At 44.9% G+C, this 19,405-nt stretch overlaps 1 protein-coding gene across 7 annotated transcripts in view; it reads left to right on the top strand.

Moving 5' to 3' along the window:
* The window catches only part of Tp53bp1 (tumor protein p53 binding protein 1), a 93,556-nt gene that overhangs the window by 46,422 nt on the left and 27,729 nt on the right, over positions 1 to 19,405 (top strand). For 5 of the 7 annotated variants that reach the window (XM_028878699.2, XM_028878702.2, XM_028878700.2 and 2 more), the window contains 4 exons: positions 3,510 to 4,845; positions 12,906 to 13,025; positions 13,764 to 13,967; positions 18,757 to 18,814. In XM_028878699.2, the coding sequence (XP_028734532.1) occupies positions 3,510 to 4,845; positions 12,906 to 13,025; positions 13,764 to 13,967; positions 18,757 to 18,814 (1,718 nt within the window). Of the gene's footprint in view, positions 1 to 3,509; positions 4,846 to 12,905; positions 13,026 to 13,470; positions 13,596 to 13,763; positions 13,968 to 18,756; positions 18,815 to 19,405 lie in introns of those variants that run through there. The other 2 variants (XM_028878701.2, XM_028878704.2) reach the window with 2 other exon arrangements.

The following is a 19,405-nucleotide window of genomic DNA, read 5'->3' as shown; positions in this document are numbered from 1 at the left end:
AATACTAAGGCTGGAATCCAGAGCTTTGTGCTTACTAGACATGAACTCTTACAACTGAAATATGTCCCCAACTTGGTTTTGGTGTCTTTTACATTTAATTCATTTGATTTTGTGTGTGTTATGGCTTAGTACATGTGTGGAGGTCAGAGGACAATTTGAATGTATTGGTTCTCTCTTGTGGGAACCAAACTCAGTCAGTAGACTTGACAAGCAAGTGCCTCTACCTTCTGTCTTAGTCACTGTTCTATTGCTGTGAAGAGACACCATGACTATGGCTATTATTATTAGAGAAAACATTTAATTGGGGCTTGCTTACAGTTTCAGAGGTGTAATCCTTTATCACCATGATGGGGAGCATGGCAGCATGCAGGCAGACACTGGAGCAGCAACTGAGTGCTGCATCCTGATCTGCAGGAAGGGTGGGGGCGGGGAGGAGAGAGAGGTCGGGCTTGGCATGGGCTTTTAAAACCTCATTAAAACCTGAAATTCCACCCCCAGTAACACACTTCCTCCAAGGCCACACCTCCTAAACCTTCTAATTCTTTCAAATAGTGCCACTCCTTGGCAACTATGCATTTAAATGTAGACTATGGGGGCTGCCATTCCTATTCAGACCACCATGCCTAATGAGCCATCTTGCTGTCTGTTGCTGTCTTATTCATTCATTCATTTATTTATTTTTTATTTATTTGTATTGTTGTTTTGACTACATGTATATCTGTATGTAGGTGTCAAATCTCTTGAAACTGGAGTTACAGACAGTTATGAGCTGCCCATGTGGGTGCTGGGAATTGAACTCAGGTCCTCTGGAAGAGCAGTCAGTGCTCTTAATTGCTGAGCCATCTCTCCAGCTCTGTCCCTTGCTGTCTTTTAAATAAGAGTTTTCTCCTATTTGCTGATGTAAGAGTGAAAAACCAGAACTCTGGATTAGCAGTTGTGAGGAGATAGCCGGGCTTCCTGTTGTGGTCCTCACTGAGTGTGATCTGCTGGGACATTTCATCAGGAGTGCCCTAGTGTTAGAATCCTGGTCATCTTGGCTTGGTCATATTCCCCAGAAAAGTCTAATTCCCTGTGTGCTGGGTCAGGGCTGGTTGTTATTGTCCAGAAGTCCTTTGGAGGAGGAAGGTTTGGAGTGAAGGCGGCGAGACACAGGGATGGGTTCCATCAGTCTGTCTTCAGGGTGGGACTCCCGTGCCTGTGCCTCCTGTCCTCCAGTCCAGGGCATTGTGTTTTATTTTCTCGGGTAGAGGCGGGGCAAGGAAAGAGGGTATGGGAGTTGAACTGCTTCTGAAATAGACGTCCAGGCGGCCCTCCTCCTGCTCTAGCAGCACCCTTACCATCACTTTTAGAATTATCTGATGCTACTGCCAAGTCCTTTGGGAGGGGGGAATTGGTGTGGTGTGTTTGTATTACCCTGGTAACTTCTTGGCGTTCTCTTATTTGGCCTCATAATTACCTTTCACTTTATCTTGAGAATTATGCATGTTAAAAAATGCTTTTACCATTGCTTATCAGGGTTTCAGAAATAACTAAAATGGATGTTGAGCTTAGTGGTAGTGATGGTGGTGCACTCCTTTAATCCCAGCACTCAGGAAGCAGAGGCCAACGGATCTCTGTGAGTTTGAGGCCAGCCTGGTCTACAAAGTGAGTTCCAGGATAAACTCCAAAGCTACACAGAGAAACCCTGTCTTGAAAAACCAACCAACCAACCAACCAACCGAATAAATAAATGGGTTGATTTAAAGCAAAGCATGGAGGGCTGGAGAGATGGCTCAGAGGTTAAGAGCACTGGCTGGTCTTCCAGAGGTCCTGAGTTCAATTCCCAGCAACCACATGGTGGCTCACAACCATCTGTAATGAGATCTGGTGCCCTCTTCTGGCCTGTAGTCATACATACTGTATACATAATAAATAAATAAATCTTTTTTAAAAAAAAAAAAAAAAAAAAAAAAGCAAAGCATGGAGGCCCATGCCTATAATTACAGCACATGGGTGGTAGAGGCAGGAAGAGCAGGCTGGAAGGCAGGAAGGCCAGCCTGGGCTACACTGAGTTCCTATTTTAACCCTTACCCTACCCCCACCCCTTCAAAGAAAAAGAAAAGAAAAACAGAAACTGGGGCATGAGGATGGCTTGGTGGTTGGCGGGTATTTGCTACAGAAGCCTGAGAGCCTGAGTTTGGTCACCATGGATGACACAATGGAGCAGCAGTGGAAAGAGAGAATTGATTCTCAGAAGTTGTCCGCTGACCTCCAAATAATGGTGTTTGTGTTAGGAAGAAGGCTGTGTACGAATTCATGTGCACACGTACGCACGCACCTTATTTTTTTTGTTTTTTTGAGACAAATTCTTACTGTGTGGTCTTGGCTGGCCTGGATCTCACTATGTAGACTAGGCTGGTCTTGAACCCATAGAGATCCACCTGTCTTTTCCTTCCAAGTGCTGAGATTAAAGATGCATGCCTCAGCCTAGTATGTGCATGTGCATATTAAGATAGGATCCTCCTTTGTATCCCTGGATGGCCTGAAACTCACTATATAGATCAAGCTGACCTAGAATTACAGCAGTCTCATCTCCTCTGTCTCCCAAGCTCTGGGATTACTGACATGTTCCACGGTGCCTAGGGCTTGTGTAGGTTTTGAATCTTTTGCTGTTGGTGGTGGGTTTTTCAGAGACAAGGCTTCTCTATGTAGTCCTAGCTGTCCTGGCACTTTCTTTGTAGACCTCAAAACTCACAGAGATTCTCCTGCCTCTGCCTCTGGAGTGCTGGGGTTAAAGGTGTGGCCGACTTGGTGTAAGTTAGGCAAGCACGCTTCACCAGCTGCGCTAGTCAGACAGCAGCCCGCCGCGCACACAGCACCCGGGAGGCATGTAAGCGCACGGTTAACGTTAGGAGGCGCCGCACTGCCGTGGCTGCTCTTTCCTTTCCTTCCCAGCAGTGCCTGCCGACTTAGTTGTTCCACATAGTTGTTGGTGCTTGGTTTTGAGGTTTTAGAAAAACCTTAGCCAGTTTTGTGGCATATAGTGGCATTTCATCGTGGTTTTAATCACATTTCTCTGTGACTGATGCTCTTGTATCTGCATTTTAACACCTGCCTTATGGAATGTACATAGTGGTGTGTAAAGCGGAATGAATACATAGTCCTGCTTTGTGAGATTGGAGATGGTTCTGTAAACATAGCAGGCGTCCAGTATATATGACATGATTTTGGAAGCTTGATGGCGAAGTTAAGTTTGAATATTCTTGTGCTTTATAAGCTTGTACTTTTAGGTTTTTGTTTTGGACTATGCTTATTTTTTTTGCCAAAGATTTGTATAAGAAAGACACTGAACAGAGTGACTCGTGTAGTTGAAAGACAGGTCGTGAGGTTTGGTGTTCTGGAATTACAGCCTAGCTAGAGTTCTTTAATTTTTGAATAATTGATTTAGAAATGTAGGTGAATCCAAAGGTTAGATATAAAAGAAACATGATATGGACAACTGATAGCTTGACTTCTTTATCCTTCCTTAGGACATTTTCATTCCATCACCAAGTTTGGAAGAACGATCAGATGATGGGAAGAAAGGCGGCGATCTGCAGAGCTCATCTTTGATGGTTGAGTGTTCTAAGACTTCAGAGAGTGAACCAAAGAATTTCACTGCCGACCTTGGGCTCTCCTTGACAGGGGAGTCTTGCAAACTGATGCTTTCTACAAGTGACTACAGTCAGTCCTCAAAGATGGAGGAGAGCGTGGGTTCTCCCAGGATTGAGGGAGATGGAGAAAACACACAGATTGAGGATACTGAACCGTTGTCTCCAGTTACCAATTCTAAACTTCCTGCTGAAAGTGATACTATCCCAATGAATCTAGCACGAGATGACCGAGTAGAGATGAATCAGAACGGTGACAAGACAAAAGGGGGTGACACAGAGAACAGAGGTGACCTTGGGGACCTTGGTGTTGTAGCTGCCGCCGCCGAGAGTAAAGGCAGAGAAGAAACTGTTGCTGAAGATGTTTGCATTGATCTCACTTGTGATTCCGGAAGTCAGGCGGTCCCGTCTCCAGCTACTCGGTCCGAGGCACTTTCTAGTGTCCTGGATCAGGAGGAAGCGATGGAGACTAAAGAACAGCACCCAGAGGAGGGGTTTTCGGGATCTGAGGTAGAAGAAGTCCCCGAGACTCCCTGTGGAAGTCACAGAGAGGAGCCCAAGGAAGAGACGATGGAAAGTATCCCACTGCATCTTTCTCTGACTGAAACTCAGTCCCAGGCATTGTGTCTTCAGAAGGAACTCCCCAAAGAGGAATGTCCAGAAGCTATGGAAGTTGAAACTAGTATGATTAGTGTTGACTCCCCTCAGAAGCTGCCAGTACATGACCAGGAGTTAGAGCAGAAGGAGCCAGAAACCTGGGAAGAAGCCACTTCCGAGGACTCCAGTGTTGTTATTGTTGACGTGAAGGAGCCCTCGCCAAGAGTTGATGTTCCCTGCGAACCTTTGGAGGGAGTGGACAAATGCTCAGATTCCCAGTCCTGGGAGGATGTGGCTCCAGAGATGGATCCTTGCGCTGAAAACACGGTCAATACTGTGGAGGAAAAGAAGGAAGAGTGTGACCAAGATGTGAACGCAGAGAGCATGGGAAAGGGCTCCGTAGAGGAAGACTCTCCACAGCCTCCTTTGCCTTCAGGGAGAGACGAACCTCCCAGACCCGACCAGGAGATGCAGCAGCCCCAGCTTCAGGAGAAAGAGAGCCCAGTGCCCGTAGATGCGCAAGGGGCTGATGCCAAGCAGCTGGGGTCAGAGGGAGCGTCCGGGCAGCTTGTGAAGGCCCCTGCCTGCGCCTCCCAAAGTTTCTGTGAAAGTTCTAGTGGTGAGTGATGGCAGATTCATTTTGAGCTATCCAGCCATGTTCCCGCGTGGATCACACTGTGTTAGCATTACTCTGAGGGGATAATACTTGGGAAATTTTGAGATTGGTGGTTGTAGTTTCATTTCATAGTTGTAATTATTTGTATGACCAGAGGGCATTTGAGATTTATCAGCACCGTAATTCAGGAGTAGTCAATATGTGCAATTAGGAATTGTACCAGTTTATTTTTTTCTACTTAGGTCCTGCCCTTGAGGCTCCCCTGCCACCCCATGGTTAGCCTCACGGGAGCTACACAGGTGCTATACCAGTGAGCTCTACTAACATAGCTCATGTGTGTGTGGGGGTCCACAGTACAGTGGTTCCTGCCTCCCTCCCTCCCTCCCTCCTTCCCTCCCTTCCTCCTTCTCTCCCTTCCTCCCTCCTTCCCTCCCTCCCTCCCTCCTTTCCTCCTTTCCTTCCTCCTTCCCTCCCTCTCTCTCTGTCTCTCTCTCTTTCTTTCTTTTGTTTTTGTCTTTTTTTTTTTTTTTTTGAGAGAATTTCTCTGTGTAGCTTTGCACCTTTCCTGGATCTCACTCTGTAGACCAGGCTGGCCTCGAACTCGCAGAGATTCGCCTGCCTCTGCCTCCCGAGTGCAGGATTAAAAGTGTGTACCACCACCACCTGGCCTTCTTTCTTTTTCTATCTGTCTTATCCGTCTGTCTGTCTCTGTCTCTGTCTCTGTCTCTCTCTGTCTACCTACCTACCTTATCTTTGTCTTTTTTGGTTCAAGGTTTCATTTTTACAGTCCAGACTAGCCTCACATTTTCTTTTTCCTGATATTTAACAATTTCATTTTAAAACAATATTTTAAATTTATTATTTGGAAATTTCATAGATTTATACAATGTATTTTGATTTTATCCATCCACCATTACCTTCCTCCAAACATCTTCTGGTGCTCCTGACCCCATTACTCTCCCAACTTCATGGCCTTCTTTTATTGGTATGTTACTAACCTCCCCTCCCCAGTCCAATCAGTGTTACCCGTGTGTGCATAGTTGTAAGGCATCCAGTGGAACATGTGTAACCTACCTGTGGCTATATCCGCAGCAGAGCCCTCCTCAGCAACCATCAACTGCTAATGGTCTCTTCCCCATTTGTGTTGGGATTTTGATTGGCTTGATCTTGTGTAGGGCCAGTGCAGGTAACCGCAGGTGCCATGAGTTGATGTGTGTCACAGCCACGGCGTGTGCAGAGGTCAGCATTTCCCAGCTCTCCCCTCATCCCCCAGCCTTTACGTTCCTTCCGCCTGTCCTGCTGCAGAGCCTTGGATTGGGGAGGTTGATGGAGATGATTCATGCCAGCTGAACACTCACGCTCCCTTCTACCTGTGACTTGGACTAGACAGGAGACTGCCGTAACTGTTGCCCATTGCAAAAAGTAGCTTTTCTGACCACAGTTGAGAGCAACATACACCTATTGACAGCTTGGCAGCGAACATAACAGGTCCCCAGCTGTGGCTGCCATCTCCCTGGTCATGGGCTTTTGACAAGGTTTATAGTACCATGCCTTCGAATGTTCTCTTTTCCTGTCTCCATGGCTGCCTGCCACCCTGCCTGCCAGGAATACCTTTTAATTACTTTTTATAGTCGTATGCAAAAGATTATTCCAAGGTACTGAAATATTAGTTGTTATGGCAATAGTATTCTTGGATACTATTCTTCTGAGTACTATAACAGCTTATGCAGTTAGTTGCCAGGATGAATTATTTTTTTTTGTCACAGACACTGCCATATTAAAATTTATTTTACTAATATTAGTCTGGATTACTGAAATGATGGAAAATTATTGTTTCTCTCTTCCTTGCCTCTCCCCCCACCCCACCCTTTCTTCCTCTCCTAACCCCTCCCCTTCCCTTCCACTCCCCTCCTTCCCTTTTCCCTTAACTCCTTCCCTTCCTCTGACTTCCTCTTTCCCTCTCCCGCAGTCCCTTCTCCTTCCCTCCTCTTTCCTTTTCCCTGCCCCTCCTCCATTTGCTTGAGAAGTCGGGGACTGCCCCCTGCAGCAGGGAGGCATCCTGAGAGTGGGCTCCTCCTTTCCTTCTTAGGAGGTGATCCTCCTTTAGGGTTGGGATGTAGCTTGGTGGTGAGCCTTGAATTCAGTGTCCGGCACTGGAGGGGCGGGGAGGGAAGGAAAAGGGAAGAAAGACAATCTAGTTGTCTTAAAAAAACAGTTTATACGTGTATGGCTGTTTTGCCTGCATATATGTATTTGTCGCACATCTATGCAGCAATTTATTAACAGAAAAAAAAAAGCAACGAAAATGATGGTTGGAAAATTGTATTTCTGAAAGCTTAAGAAATTAAGTTAGAGCTGGAGACATGGCTCAGTGGTTGAGGATGCTTGCTGCTCTTCTAGAAGACCAGAGTTTGGTTTCCCATACCTACAAACCCCTGTAACTCTAGCTTTAGGGGATCTGATGCCCTTTTCTGGCCTCTGCAGACACCAGACCCCACACATGGTGCACAGACATATATGAGGCACAACACCCATACACACGCGCACACACACACATCTTAAAAAAAAAAAAAATGATTGAGGAATTGTAGTTAAGGATAGGCCTGATTTGTTAATGTCATAGACCATGTATGAAAAAGCCTATGGGGGGCTGGAGAGATGGCTCAGAGGTTGAGAGCACTGCTTTCCCAGAGGACCAGGGTTCAATTCCCAGCACCCACATGGCAGCTAACAACTGCCTGTAACTCCCAAGATCTGACACCCTCAGACCAACATACATTCAGGCAAAACACCATTGTACATAAAATAAAAATAAGTACATTATTAGAAAAGAAAAAGAAAAAGCCTCTGGGACTAAGACAGTCTAGTATCCAGCTCAGAAGAAACAGTGACATGGCCCGCCACCCTCAGAGCAGCTGGAGTCTGCATCCATGACTGGGGATGGGAATTAAAAACAAATATTTAGAAAAAGAAAATTAGAACATGAAGAATAATAGGTTCGGATGCAAAAGAAACAGAAGAACTATTATATGTTTAAAATATAGCTTATGCTGGGTGGTAGTGGCGCACACCTTTTATCCCAGCACTTAGAAGGCAGAGGCAGGCGGAGCTCTGTGAGTTCGAGGCCAGCCTGGTCTACAGAGCAAGTTCCAAGATAGTCTCCAAAGCTACACAGAGAAACCCTGTCTCAAGAAACAACAACAACAACAAAACCCAAAAAAACAAACAACAAACAAACAAACAAACAAACAAAAAACCCATAAAATATAGCTTATGGATGAGTTGGAGGTGTAGCTAATTGGTAGGGAGCTTGCCTTGATTTTCTAAGGCCTTAGTTTGATCCCCTTATTGCAAAACAAACATTAACATAGAATACAGTTGTTTAATTGCTAAGACTTAGGAGGATTAACAGAAGAGGAATGTGAAAAGTTAATGATTCTTCAGTTTCAAAAGACAGAATGAGGGCTGGGAAAGTAGCTTATTGGTAGAGCCTGCCCACCATGAAGCTCTGGGTTCACTTTGGTGTGGTGGTTACATCTGTAATCCCAGCACCTAGGAGGTGGAGACAGGAGATCCAAAGGCCAAGGTCATACTTGGCTGCAGAGGCAGTTTGAGGCGAGCCTGGACTTCATGGGATTCTGTCTCAAAAATTAAATAAATAATGGGCTGGTAAGATGGTTTAGTAGGTAAAGGTGCCTACATTCCAAGCCCAGTGATCTGAGTTCCATCCTGGGGACCCACGTGGTAAAAGGAGACAACCAATTTCCTCTAAGTTGCTCTTGCCCTCCATATATGTGCTGTGGCACATTCGAGGCACTCCCTCCCCAATATGTGCACACAAGCAAATGAAATGTAATGTTCAATTTTAATCAAGCCAGCGAGTAAGTGAGCTATCCTGGGCTATGTGAGACATTAATTCAAAAATAAACAAACAAACAAACAAACAGAATGAGTTGGGGATGGGCATAATGTTGGAGTACTTGACCAGTGTATCTAAGGCATGAAGGTTCAGTTTCTAGTACTGCAAAACACACAATGAAATAAACAATTGAGTTCTCTCCTGGATCTCGCTTTTTCTGTTTCGTTTTCTTTTCTTTTTGAGACAGGGTCTTACTCCATAGCTCTGGCTGTCCTGGAGCTCACTCTTGTACCAGGCTGGCCCAAACTAAGTTTGTCAGATTTCTTACCAAAATTAGGACACTTGTTTTTTTCCTTTAGATATTTTTTCTTTGCCTCCTTTGTTGTGTTTCCTTCTGTTTGTCTTTTTTTGTGACAGGGTCTCTGTAACCCCAAAGCAGCTGTGCTGTTGACTTCAGTCACGGCTCTGCCCACCCGGCTTGTAGACCTTTTGTTGTTTTTAAAAACAAGGTCTCTTATAGCCCAGGCTGGCCTTGGACTCCTGTAGCTGAGGCTGACACTGGACTTGTGATCCCCCTGTCTCCACTTCCATGTTCTGACACTGCTTGAATGCATCAAGAAGAGTATGTGGTGCTGGGAACGAGGTGGCTTCGCCTTGACCTGCTGAGCTACTACACCTCAGCCTTAATAGTTTTAGTGATTTAAAAAAAAAAATACGTGCTAAAGTATGAAAACACACTCAAGTTGTTCACAGAAAGGTAGATTGGGACTGCAAAGGGGGCGGGGTAGGTGGGAGAGAGTAGGGAAGAGTGGAGAGAGGCCGCCAGTCTGAGTCCCTGCCCTTACGGTCGCCGGTCACTGTTGTGGTGGCAGCCCCTCCCCACACCTGTCTGTGGAGGGGATCTCCGACAAGGCGGTGTTTGAAAGCTCCAGCTGCGTTAACAGATTCCTGCTAGCTGGTGGTGTAAAAAGCTAAGGTGGTTACATTCATAGGTTACTAATGACCAGAGACACTAGGTCTGTGTTTAAGATGTAGCTGTAACCTTTGTTGGTTTGCTTGATGGAATGTCATCCTACCTGGTAGTTATGTTACAAACCAACTCATAGATTTTTTTTTGTTTTTTTTTTTGTTTGTTTTCTGTTTTTGTTTTTTGAGACTGGGTTTCTCTGTGTAACAGCCCTGATTGTCCTGAAACTCGATCTGTAGACCAGGCTGGCCTTTTTTTTTTTTTTTTTTTTTTTTTTTTTGGTCTAACTCATAGATTATTAATACATAGCATCACAGTATAAAAATTTCTTTTTTTATTTGACACAGAGTCGTATTATTTTAGCCCTGGCTGGCCGAGTACTTACTCTGTAGCCCAGGCTAGCCTCAAACTTAGGGCAATCCTCATACCTAAGCTTCCTGAGTGCTGGGATAACAGGCATGCCCTGCCATACTCCACCTTATGTTTTTAGTTAGATAGCTTTCCATCAGTTGTAAGATGTGAGCAGTTCTTTTAATCACATGTGAAGAGGTTAGCTACTTGATATAGCTAGAGTTTTCCTGCCTTGCCCACAGTCAGGACAAATCTGTCACCCGCCAGTCCCACAGCCGCTCAGACCTAACCAAGTAAACACAGAGACTTATATTGCATACAAACTGTATGGCCGTGGCAGGCTTCTTGCTAACTGTTCTTATATCTTAAATTAGTCCATTTCTATAAATCTATACCTTGCCACGTGGCTTGTGGCTTACTGGTATCTTCACATGCTGCTTGTCATGGTGGCGGCTGGCAGTGACTCCTTCTGCCTTCCTGTTCTTTCTTTTCTCCTCTCTCTCAGTCCTGCCTATACTTACTGCCTAGCCACTGGCCAATCAATATTTTATTTATTGACCAATCAGAGCAACACATTTGCCATACAGAACATCTCACAGCAGCTTTACAATATAGTCCAGTTAGGGGAGACCTTCCTTGTGTTGAGTCTTGAAAGATCGGGGCGTTTGAGTTTCAGGCCTGTCCTGACTCACTAGCACTCTCCCATTCTTGGGGGCGATTTTTTTTTTCTTTAATAAACTCTCTCTGTTTCTATCATTTGTGAGATTCTCAAGAAAAAAAATGAAAAGTAAACTTCAGTTCCCACTGGAGAAGTTTTTTAGGGTGACCGTGGTGACTCGTGTCTGTCTAGCACTTGGGGGGCAGTGACAGGAGGAATGATGTATTTTTTGTTTTGTTTTGTTTTTGGTTTTGGTTTTGGTTTTTTGAGACAGGGTTTCTCTGTGTAGCTTTGTGCCTTTCCAGGAACTCGCTTTGGAGACCAGGCTGGCCTCGAACTCACAGAGATCCACCTGCCTCTACCTCCCGAGTGCTGGGATTAAAGGCGTGCGCCACCACTGCCCGGCTGGGAGGAATGATGTATGTCGAAGGTCATCCTGGTTTACATACCAAATGACAAGCCCATTGGGACTACTGGGGAGACCCTGTCGGCCCCCAACTATAAAGAGTTTTGAGTGTTGCTTTGAAGTGGTGGATCCTGTGACCTTCTTGGAAATAGTCCACACATGCTGCACAGGTGCTTTGACAGCTGGTGTAGTGTCCTTTGCCTCTGTGTGTGACACTTGCTGATCTGCTGACAGCAGTGGGGTAGCCTGTGACAATCTGGTGACGGAGAGAAGATTTGATAAACAATGGGCGTAACAGGAGAGAACTGAAATATGGAAAGTTCCAGTGAACTTAAAAGGATAAAATATGACATGATTTTGCAGAATTTGGTGGTAATCTATCAATGGCATTTTTGAGATGGCTGGCTAAGTACAGAGAAATGGGAAAGCATTTGGAGGATTGAGCCTGAATAATTAAGAAAGATTGGAGACCTGGTTGCTCCCAGTTAACTGCGTGCTGACTAAAGAGTTAGGATTTAAAACTATTGTTAGACTTATTTTCTGTAGATGAGTGTTTTGCCTGCATGTATGTATGTGTACCATGTGCATGCTTGGTGCCCACAGAAGACAAAGAGGCGTCAGAGCCCTTGCAGCTGGAGTTATGGATGATAGTGCGCTGCTATGTGGTTCTGGGAACCAAATGTGGATCCTCTGCAAGGTGCTCTTGACTGCTTGAACTGTCTCTCTAGCCGGAAGAGGTAGGAATTTTCCTTGTGTTGAAAACCTCAAAGGATTTTGACCAGAAGCCAGTTTGTTGAAGGCCATGTTAATCCAGTTTATCTCTGGTTACACTGTCCGAAGACCTGGAGCTGGAGAAGAGGGCTACTTTGGTAGAGAAAATGATGGACTGCTAGGCTGTGCCGTCCAGGGCTGAGGCACTGAAGACCCGATAGGTAGGTAGTGGTATTGCTGCCCCAGGGCCTGAAAACACTTCAAGTCTCTCTTATGTTGATGAAATGAGATGGTCTTAAATTGTTTTTAGTAAGTTGTACCTAGTATTGTGCAAAGGAATCTTGCACCAACAAACAGTTTCCACAGTAAGACACTGACTGTTAAGTTTGAGTGACCATCTGCCTGCCTCTGCCTGGGAGTGAAGGTGTGTGCTGCCACACCCAGCCAAAAAGTACTTTTATGTCTTCAGAAGTTTTTAGTGTTCGTAATAATTTAATAGCAACCAACTCAATATGCACGGGGATGCTTTACGGGATTTACTATGATGCAGAAAGTGAGTTTTGAATATTGTCACTCTGTTTTTAGCATTTAGAATGAGTGCTGTTTAGAACAGTTGAAGGAAAGCCTCAGATCTGATTGTTAGAACCAGTGACTAATTTAAAGCCTTTTTTGGCCCATGAGGTCCTTTGTCCCTTTTCAGAGCAGACTAACATCACACTTTGCTTTGGGAGTCCTGTAGAATGCAGAGCTAAGAAAGGAACCTCCTGGCTTGCATTTACTAAATTGTACTGTCTAGACTCAAAAGTATCCAGATGTGCGTTGCTACGGTGTCTAGCTACAGTGTTTTGGAAGTAGATGGTGACCCAGTGTTGCTCAGGCCAGTTCCTTGTTTGCCTGTCCTCTGGTGCTGTCTTGGCAGGGCTGTTGGTGGCTGCAGAGCGCTGTTTTTCTAGCAGCAGGGAGTTGGTTTGGATGGCTGGTGAAGGTGACAGGAATAAGAATCTGGGAAAAGAACAACTGACGTGTTTTTCTGTAGTTTCTCATTTTTGTGCAATGTACACTTTGGTGTGTTTTTTTTCATTGTGTTTTCATTTTTGTTTGTTTATTTCAGAAACCCCATTTCATTTCACTTTACCTAAAGAAGGTGATATTATCCCACCATTGACTGGCGCGACCCCACCTTATATTGGGCACCTAAAATTGGATCCCAACAGACATAGTACTCCTATTGGTGAGTGATTTATAAAAAAGATACTTAAGGCATTAAAATAAAAGCTACTTAAAGACCTTCTAAGATACCATTCTTTATGCAAGTGATACTTTTAGATCTGAGGAGTGGGCCTGGCCGAGAAGGCCGATGTTCGGTTTGGAAAGCAGGGTGTGATTTTACTGCCAGGAGATGAGAGCCGCTAAGAGGACAGAGAGGGTGAGGGAAGGAGGGGAAGAGTGGACAGCTTGTCCGGTCACTGGTAGAACTGGAGAGCTAAGCTGGGATAAGGAGTTGTTATGCAAGGAAGAGACAGGAAGTATAGAGAAGTGCTGTGCTCAGTCGCTGGCTGACCAGTCTGCTGCTTGACAGGGCAAGAAAACTTAGCTCCTTTTTCCTTGGAGCGGCAGGTAGATGTCTACATTAACCTATTTGTTTTCTCTAGTCAGTGCTGGGAGGTAACAGTCATGCCGCCTGGAGTGTCCTGCTACCTATGCCTGATGCTGGCAGATGTGGGTTGGCTGAGGGCTCATGCAGCATCCTTTGTCCAGATGCAGAAGTGGAACTGAATCCTGTTGCTCCTCTTAAGACCAGGTGTCAATACTAGTTGGTAGTTGTCAATAATGTAACAGGATCTATCCTAGGGACCCTATTTAATCCTGCAGAGTGGCGGAGCCAGGCAAATTGATCCTTTCAAATTGCTGGTATTCATGTTTGTATTTTAGTGTTTTTCTTTCTTCCTCCCTGCCCCCCTTCTTTCAGGGATTAGCAACTATCCAGAAAGCACCGTAGCAACCAGTGATGTCATGTCTGAAAGTATGGTGGAGATCAATGAACCTCTACTTGGGAGTGAAAAAGGAGATTCTGAGTCTGCCCCAGAAATGGACGGAAAACTGTGTCTGAAAATGAAATTGGTTAGTCCCGAGACAGAGGCCAGTGAAGAGTCTTTGCAGTTTAGCCTGGAAAGTAAGTTTTATTTTATGTTATTATTGCGTGCTTAGTTACTCCAGGTTATCTAGGAAGTACTAATTATCTTCTCTTTCTAATGATGGATACTTCTATCATTGTAAATGTATTTGTAAAGCCTTATTCTCAGATTTCATCTTTGGCTTTTGGCGGGTCCCTGTCACGTTACTGAAGATGAGGTATTCAATTATTTTACAGTGTTCGTTGCTTGTACCTCTCTAGGATTGAGTAATGGTTTTTCGCATTCAGGAAGAGTTGAGGGCTTCAGAAATGGCTCAGTGGTTAAGATCATTACTGCTTTTGCAGAGGGCCCAAGTTCTCTTCCCAGCACCCACACTGGGGGCTCACAGACACCTATAATTCCAGATCCATGGGGATATGACAGTCTGGCCTCTATGAGCCCTGTTCTCATGGGTGTACACATCTCATCGCCATATACATAATTAATTTAAATAAGAGTCCAGAAGAGAGTGGAGAGTAGGATTGTGGATTTACATTATACATTTATGTTGACACTTTTCCAAATGACATGCAAGTTGCTTAGTGTAGTTAAAGAGGGTGTCAGATCCCCTGGGACTTGTATTATAGATGGTTGTGAGCTGCCATATGGGTGTTGGGAATCAAACCTGGGTCCTCTGAAAGAACAAGTGCTCTTAACTGCTGGAACTCTTCAGCCCCCCGTCCCTGAAATAATTCTTTTTTCTTTTGGTTGTTATTTTTATTTTTTTGGTTTTTTGAGACGGTGTTTCTCCGTGTAGTTTTTTTTTTTTTTTTTTTTTTTTTGGTTTTTTTTGAGACAGGGTTTCTCTGTGTAGCTTTGCTCCTTTCCTGGAACTCACTTGGTAGCCCAGGCTGGCCTCGAACTCACAGAGATCCTCCGTGCCTCTGCCTCCCGAGTGCTGGGATTAAAGGCGTGCGCCACCACCGCCCGGCTCCGTGTAGTTTTTGGTGCCTGTCCTAGATCTCACTCTATAGACCAGACTGGCTTCGAACTCACAGAGATCTGCTTGGCTCTGCCTCCTGAGTGCTGGGATTAAAGGTGTGTGCCACTGCCACCTGGCCGAAATAATTCTTATAAAAGAGTTTGAAAAGAAACAGAAAGGGAACTTGGAAAGTAGGATTAAGCCGTGGAAGGCTGGAGAAGAGTTACAGGAAATGACAGTGTCAGGTGATGGAGCCGAGGTCCAGTGGGATATGTTAGTTTAGGGATATGGTTGGTGCCTGGGAGTCCTGCAAACTGAGAAAGTAAAGACAGCTGGAGCCCCGAAACAGCACAAGGATGAGCTTATGAGCACAGGCTGGACTCCAGCCTGTGCACAGAGAGATGAGATGTCTACACCACAGATGAGGAAACGCGGCCCGACCATTGCCTGCTTCAGAGAGTGTAGTGCTGATAAACGTTTCATCTGTGGGCTGCTAACAGTTAGCAAATCATCATCGGAAAATCAAACCAGAGAAGTTGGAGTGTGCGAGTTTGTAGCCATGTAGTGGGGGGATGGGAGCTATACCGGGGTGAGAAACTGAGGAGGAGGGGGGCCAAGTGGAGACAGCAAACCCCCCGCTGTTGAAAGTTTGTGTGGGGAGGAGAGGAATGAGGAGAAGCCAGAGAAGAGGAAGGGTTGATGAAAGATTGGATACTTTTGGGCTGGAGAGGCCTGGGCAAGTTTATAGACTGAAAGGGAGGCTCCAAAACAGGGGGATGGTGGCAGATAAAGACACCTGTCACCAACCCTGACAACCTGAGTTCCAGCCTGGGACCCATGTGGAAGAGAACTGACTTCAGAGTTGTCCTCTGACCTCCACACTCACACTGTGACATGAAGACATAAAAATGTAGTTAAATTGCCTTTTTTCTTTTTTAAAGATTTATTTATTTATTATGTATACAGTGTTCTGCCTGCATGCCAGAAGAAGGCACCAGATCTCATTAGGTGATTGTGAGCTACCATGTGGTTGCTGGGAATTGAACTCAGTTCTCTGGAAGAACAGCCAGTGCTCTTAACCGCTGAGCCATTTCTCCAGCCCCTGTTAAATTGCTTTTTCAAAGTGAGGGGTAGAAGCTGGGCAGTGGTGGCACATGCCTTTAACCCCAGCACTCAGGAGGCGGAGGTAGATGGGTCTCTGAGTTCCACCAGCCTGGTTGGTCTACAGAATGAGTTCCAGGACAGCCAGGGCTACACAGAGAAACCCTGTCTCGAAAAACAGCAGCAATAACAACAAAAAGTGAGGGATAGGTTAAAGATGAAGGGATGAGTTAATTAAGACTTAGGTGCTGAAGGAGTCAGGAAGGGTGGTTCAAAGACCTAGTAGATTTGGACTGTGTAAGGGGGCCTTTGTGAGACCAATTTTAGCTAGTGATTCTGAGCTCGTGTATACACAGGCCATACAAGTACACCCGTTAAATCTCATACATAGGAAATGGGTCCCATTATTGCCCTCATTTTGCAGGTGAGGAAACAGTAACATTGAGCATTATCAGTTTCACAGTCACACAGATAGGGTAGCCTGGAATTTGATGTTGGCATTCTGTTGTAAAACTAATTCTGGTTTCTCAGGGTGTATTGTATTTTATCTTAGGAAATTGTCATATACTGTTTGAGCTCACTGGGAAGCTGGTTCTGGAAGCAGAGTCACCCCTCTCCCAGTGCAGATCCAAACATGCTTATGTCATGTCTTCCAAAACCCCTGTCCTGGGGCAGCTGGCCCCACCCTATGCATGTAACAGGGAGAAAGGAAAAGAGCAAGCAGCTAAGGTCTTATAAACAGTGTAGCCTTCGGAAGAGCTAGGAGATGAGTGTGCCATTGCTCACCCCAGGGTATAAAAGTGCCCGCAGTGGGAAAGAGAAGAGGCAGGCTCTTCATGAGAGAATGCACTGCTCTGTCCTGAGCACTCAGGGGAACCTTAGTTAGCTGCCTCAACAGGACTGCCCCAGCTGATTTCTGCCAGATGTTTTCAGCACCTGGTTGATGGTGTTTTTTTACCTGCTGCTCTCCACTATTTTTATTTCTCTTGCTGTATATTTAATAAACTCACTTATTTGAAACTGAGGGCCTGACTGTCATAGACCATTCTCTAGACCAGACAGAACACAGGGCATATGGATTTGAACTTAGACTGTCAATGAGAATGAAAGTATTACTTGATTTCACCTTTATTGTTGTCTTTGAGGTTAAATAAGGGCTTATCAAGAGAGAGATGCTGATGTTGGCGTTTGGGATACTGGAACAGGAGGATTACAAACTCATGGCCATTCTGAGCTGAGAAGGTGGGAGGGGGAGAGAGGAGAGAATGGGTGGGAACATGTTAGCATTCCAACTGGGAGACCTAGATGGAGCTCCAAGGAAGCGGCGGCTCAGTCACACTGGTAACAGTGCCTCCCATTTTATTTGCTTACTACTAGGAAGGTAATCTCAGGCCGGGTCACAGACAGTGACATCATTTCATCCTCAGAGCAGCTTGTGAAGTTGCTCTGTGTTTTTCTGGTACAAATGAGGCAACTTCGATTCAGAATGACAAAGCATTTTACCCCTAGGCTGCCTGAGCTCAGGAGCCTGGCTCTAACACCTTTGTTTTCCTGAACAAGGCTCTGACTAGTCAACTGGACAGACTGTTGAACACATGCTAAGTCGTGAGTGCTTTGTGAATGTTTCAAAAAAATTTTAAAACAATTTTTTTTTTTTTTTCTGAGACTGGAATAAATTGCAAAAGAAATGGGCCCAGTTTAATCCTTTGACAGTACTGCCAGTAAGAAAATGCTGTGTTCTTCTTGCTGGCTCTTTTGTGGGAAGTGTCCTCTTTCAGATACCTGCCCTTGAAAACATTTTTAAACTTACTTTGTTTTTATGTGTATGAATATTTTGCCTGCATGTGTGCATGTGCACCATGGATTTGCCCAGAGCCTGTGAAGGTCAGAAGAGGACATCAGATCCCCTGGGGCTGGAGTTACAGATGGTTGTGAGCTACCATGTGAGTGTTGGGAACTGAACCTAGGTTGTCTGCCAGAACAACCAGTGATCTTAAAGCCTCTTGGCAAGGTCTTGGGTGCCTTTTACATGTGAATGTTTCTAAAAATGAACTGTTGAATTTATACATTAACTTAAAATATTTTCCTATACACTTCATTATTATTTATTTATTTTGAGAAAGAGTTTCACTATGTAGCCCAGGCTGTCCTAGAATTACTGTGTAGTTCATGCTGGCCTTGAACTTGAGATCTTTCTGCTTGAGTCTCCCAAATGTTGAGAATACAAGGGTGTATCATGCTACACTTAGCTTGTCATGTAGTTTATTCAAGTTTTTGTTTTGTTTTGTTTTTTAAATAAAGTTTTAGCACACGCATACCTTTAACCCCAGCTCTTGGGAAAAGCAGAGTCATGTGGGTCTCTGAGTTTGAGGCTAGCCTAGTCTGCATAAGAGAGATGCTGTCTCAAAAAAAAATTCTAACATTTTAAAAAAAATGTATTTTTAGGTTTCCTTTTGTATTTTCTCATGTGAATTTTAAATTTCTTGTATGGGGAGGTGAGTTGTAATTCAGGTGGTTTAATTTTCATTACAGATATTACAGATTGCAGTTCTGGCTAAGTAGACATGTTTTCTATAGGAAATTTGAAGTAAAAATAAATGGTAGAGATGGGAAGAACTCGGGCCGCTGAAGCATGTCCTTTCTGCTAATGGCTGGCTTTCTTTATGTCGGTCTTTTGTTGCCGGTGCAGCAGAGAGGCTTTAGACTCGGTGCTGACTGAATTCTGCTTCTCTTTCCTTTCTCTCGTTGCTTTTGTTTTTGTCCAGAGCCCGCTACTGCTGAGAGAGAAAATGGATCTGCTGCTGTTGCTGAGCCTGTTGCCAGGTAACCAGGGCTCGTTGTTATTTAGAGGAGTTTAATACAGAGGTACTGCTTAAAGAGAGGAAGATGACTTGCAACACACGAAAACACTCAAAATCCAGCATAAAGTGGTCAGCAATGCATTGAATATTGTAGGCTTTCCTCGTAATTTTATGGCTAACAAAACTTTTGTCCTCCTTAATGTTAAAAATACCTGGTGGTTTTCCCACCATTCACGTGAGTGCCCTTTTCTTTTTCTGTGATGGCTGAGGTGAGAAGACAAAGGACCAAAAGATAGGGCTCTAGACACACTGTCCTCCTGGGTCTGTACTCCGCTAAAGCCTCAGGACATTTTGCCTTTCCTTGCCAAATTCACTACTATGTTGAGCTGGTTTTGCTTTGTCACGAATGCTGCCGTGCTTTCAGTGAAGGATGCCGGGATCCATAGGTATTGGTGGTGAAGCTCTGCCATCTGGTGGCTGTGAGAAGAGGACTGTTTGGTTAGTTCTGGCATGAGCCATCCCAGCATGAAAACTAGCGAGCGGTGGACGTACAAGTGGAGATTCTTAGGTCAGCACAGGCGGGCACTGTGGGTGAAGCCGACTGGATGTGAGA

Source organism: Peromyscus leucopus, chromosome 4 (assembly GCF_004664715.2).
Source record: "Peromyscus leucopus breed LL Stock chromosome 4, UCI_PerLeu_2.1, whole genome shotgun sequence".
NCBI classification, from domain to species: Eukaryota; Metazoa; Chordata; class Mammalia; order Rodentia; family Cricetidae; genus Peromyscus; species Peromyscus leucopus.
This window is presented reverse-complemented; position numbering and strand designations above follow the sequence as displayed.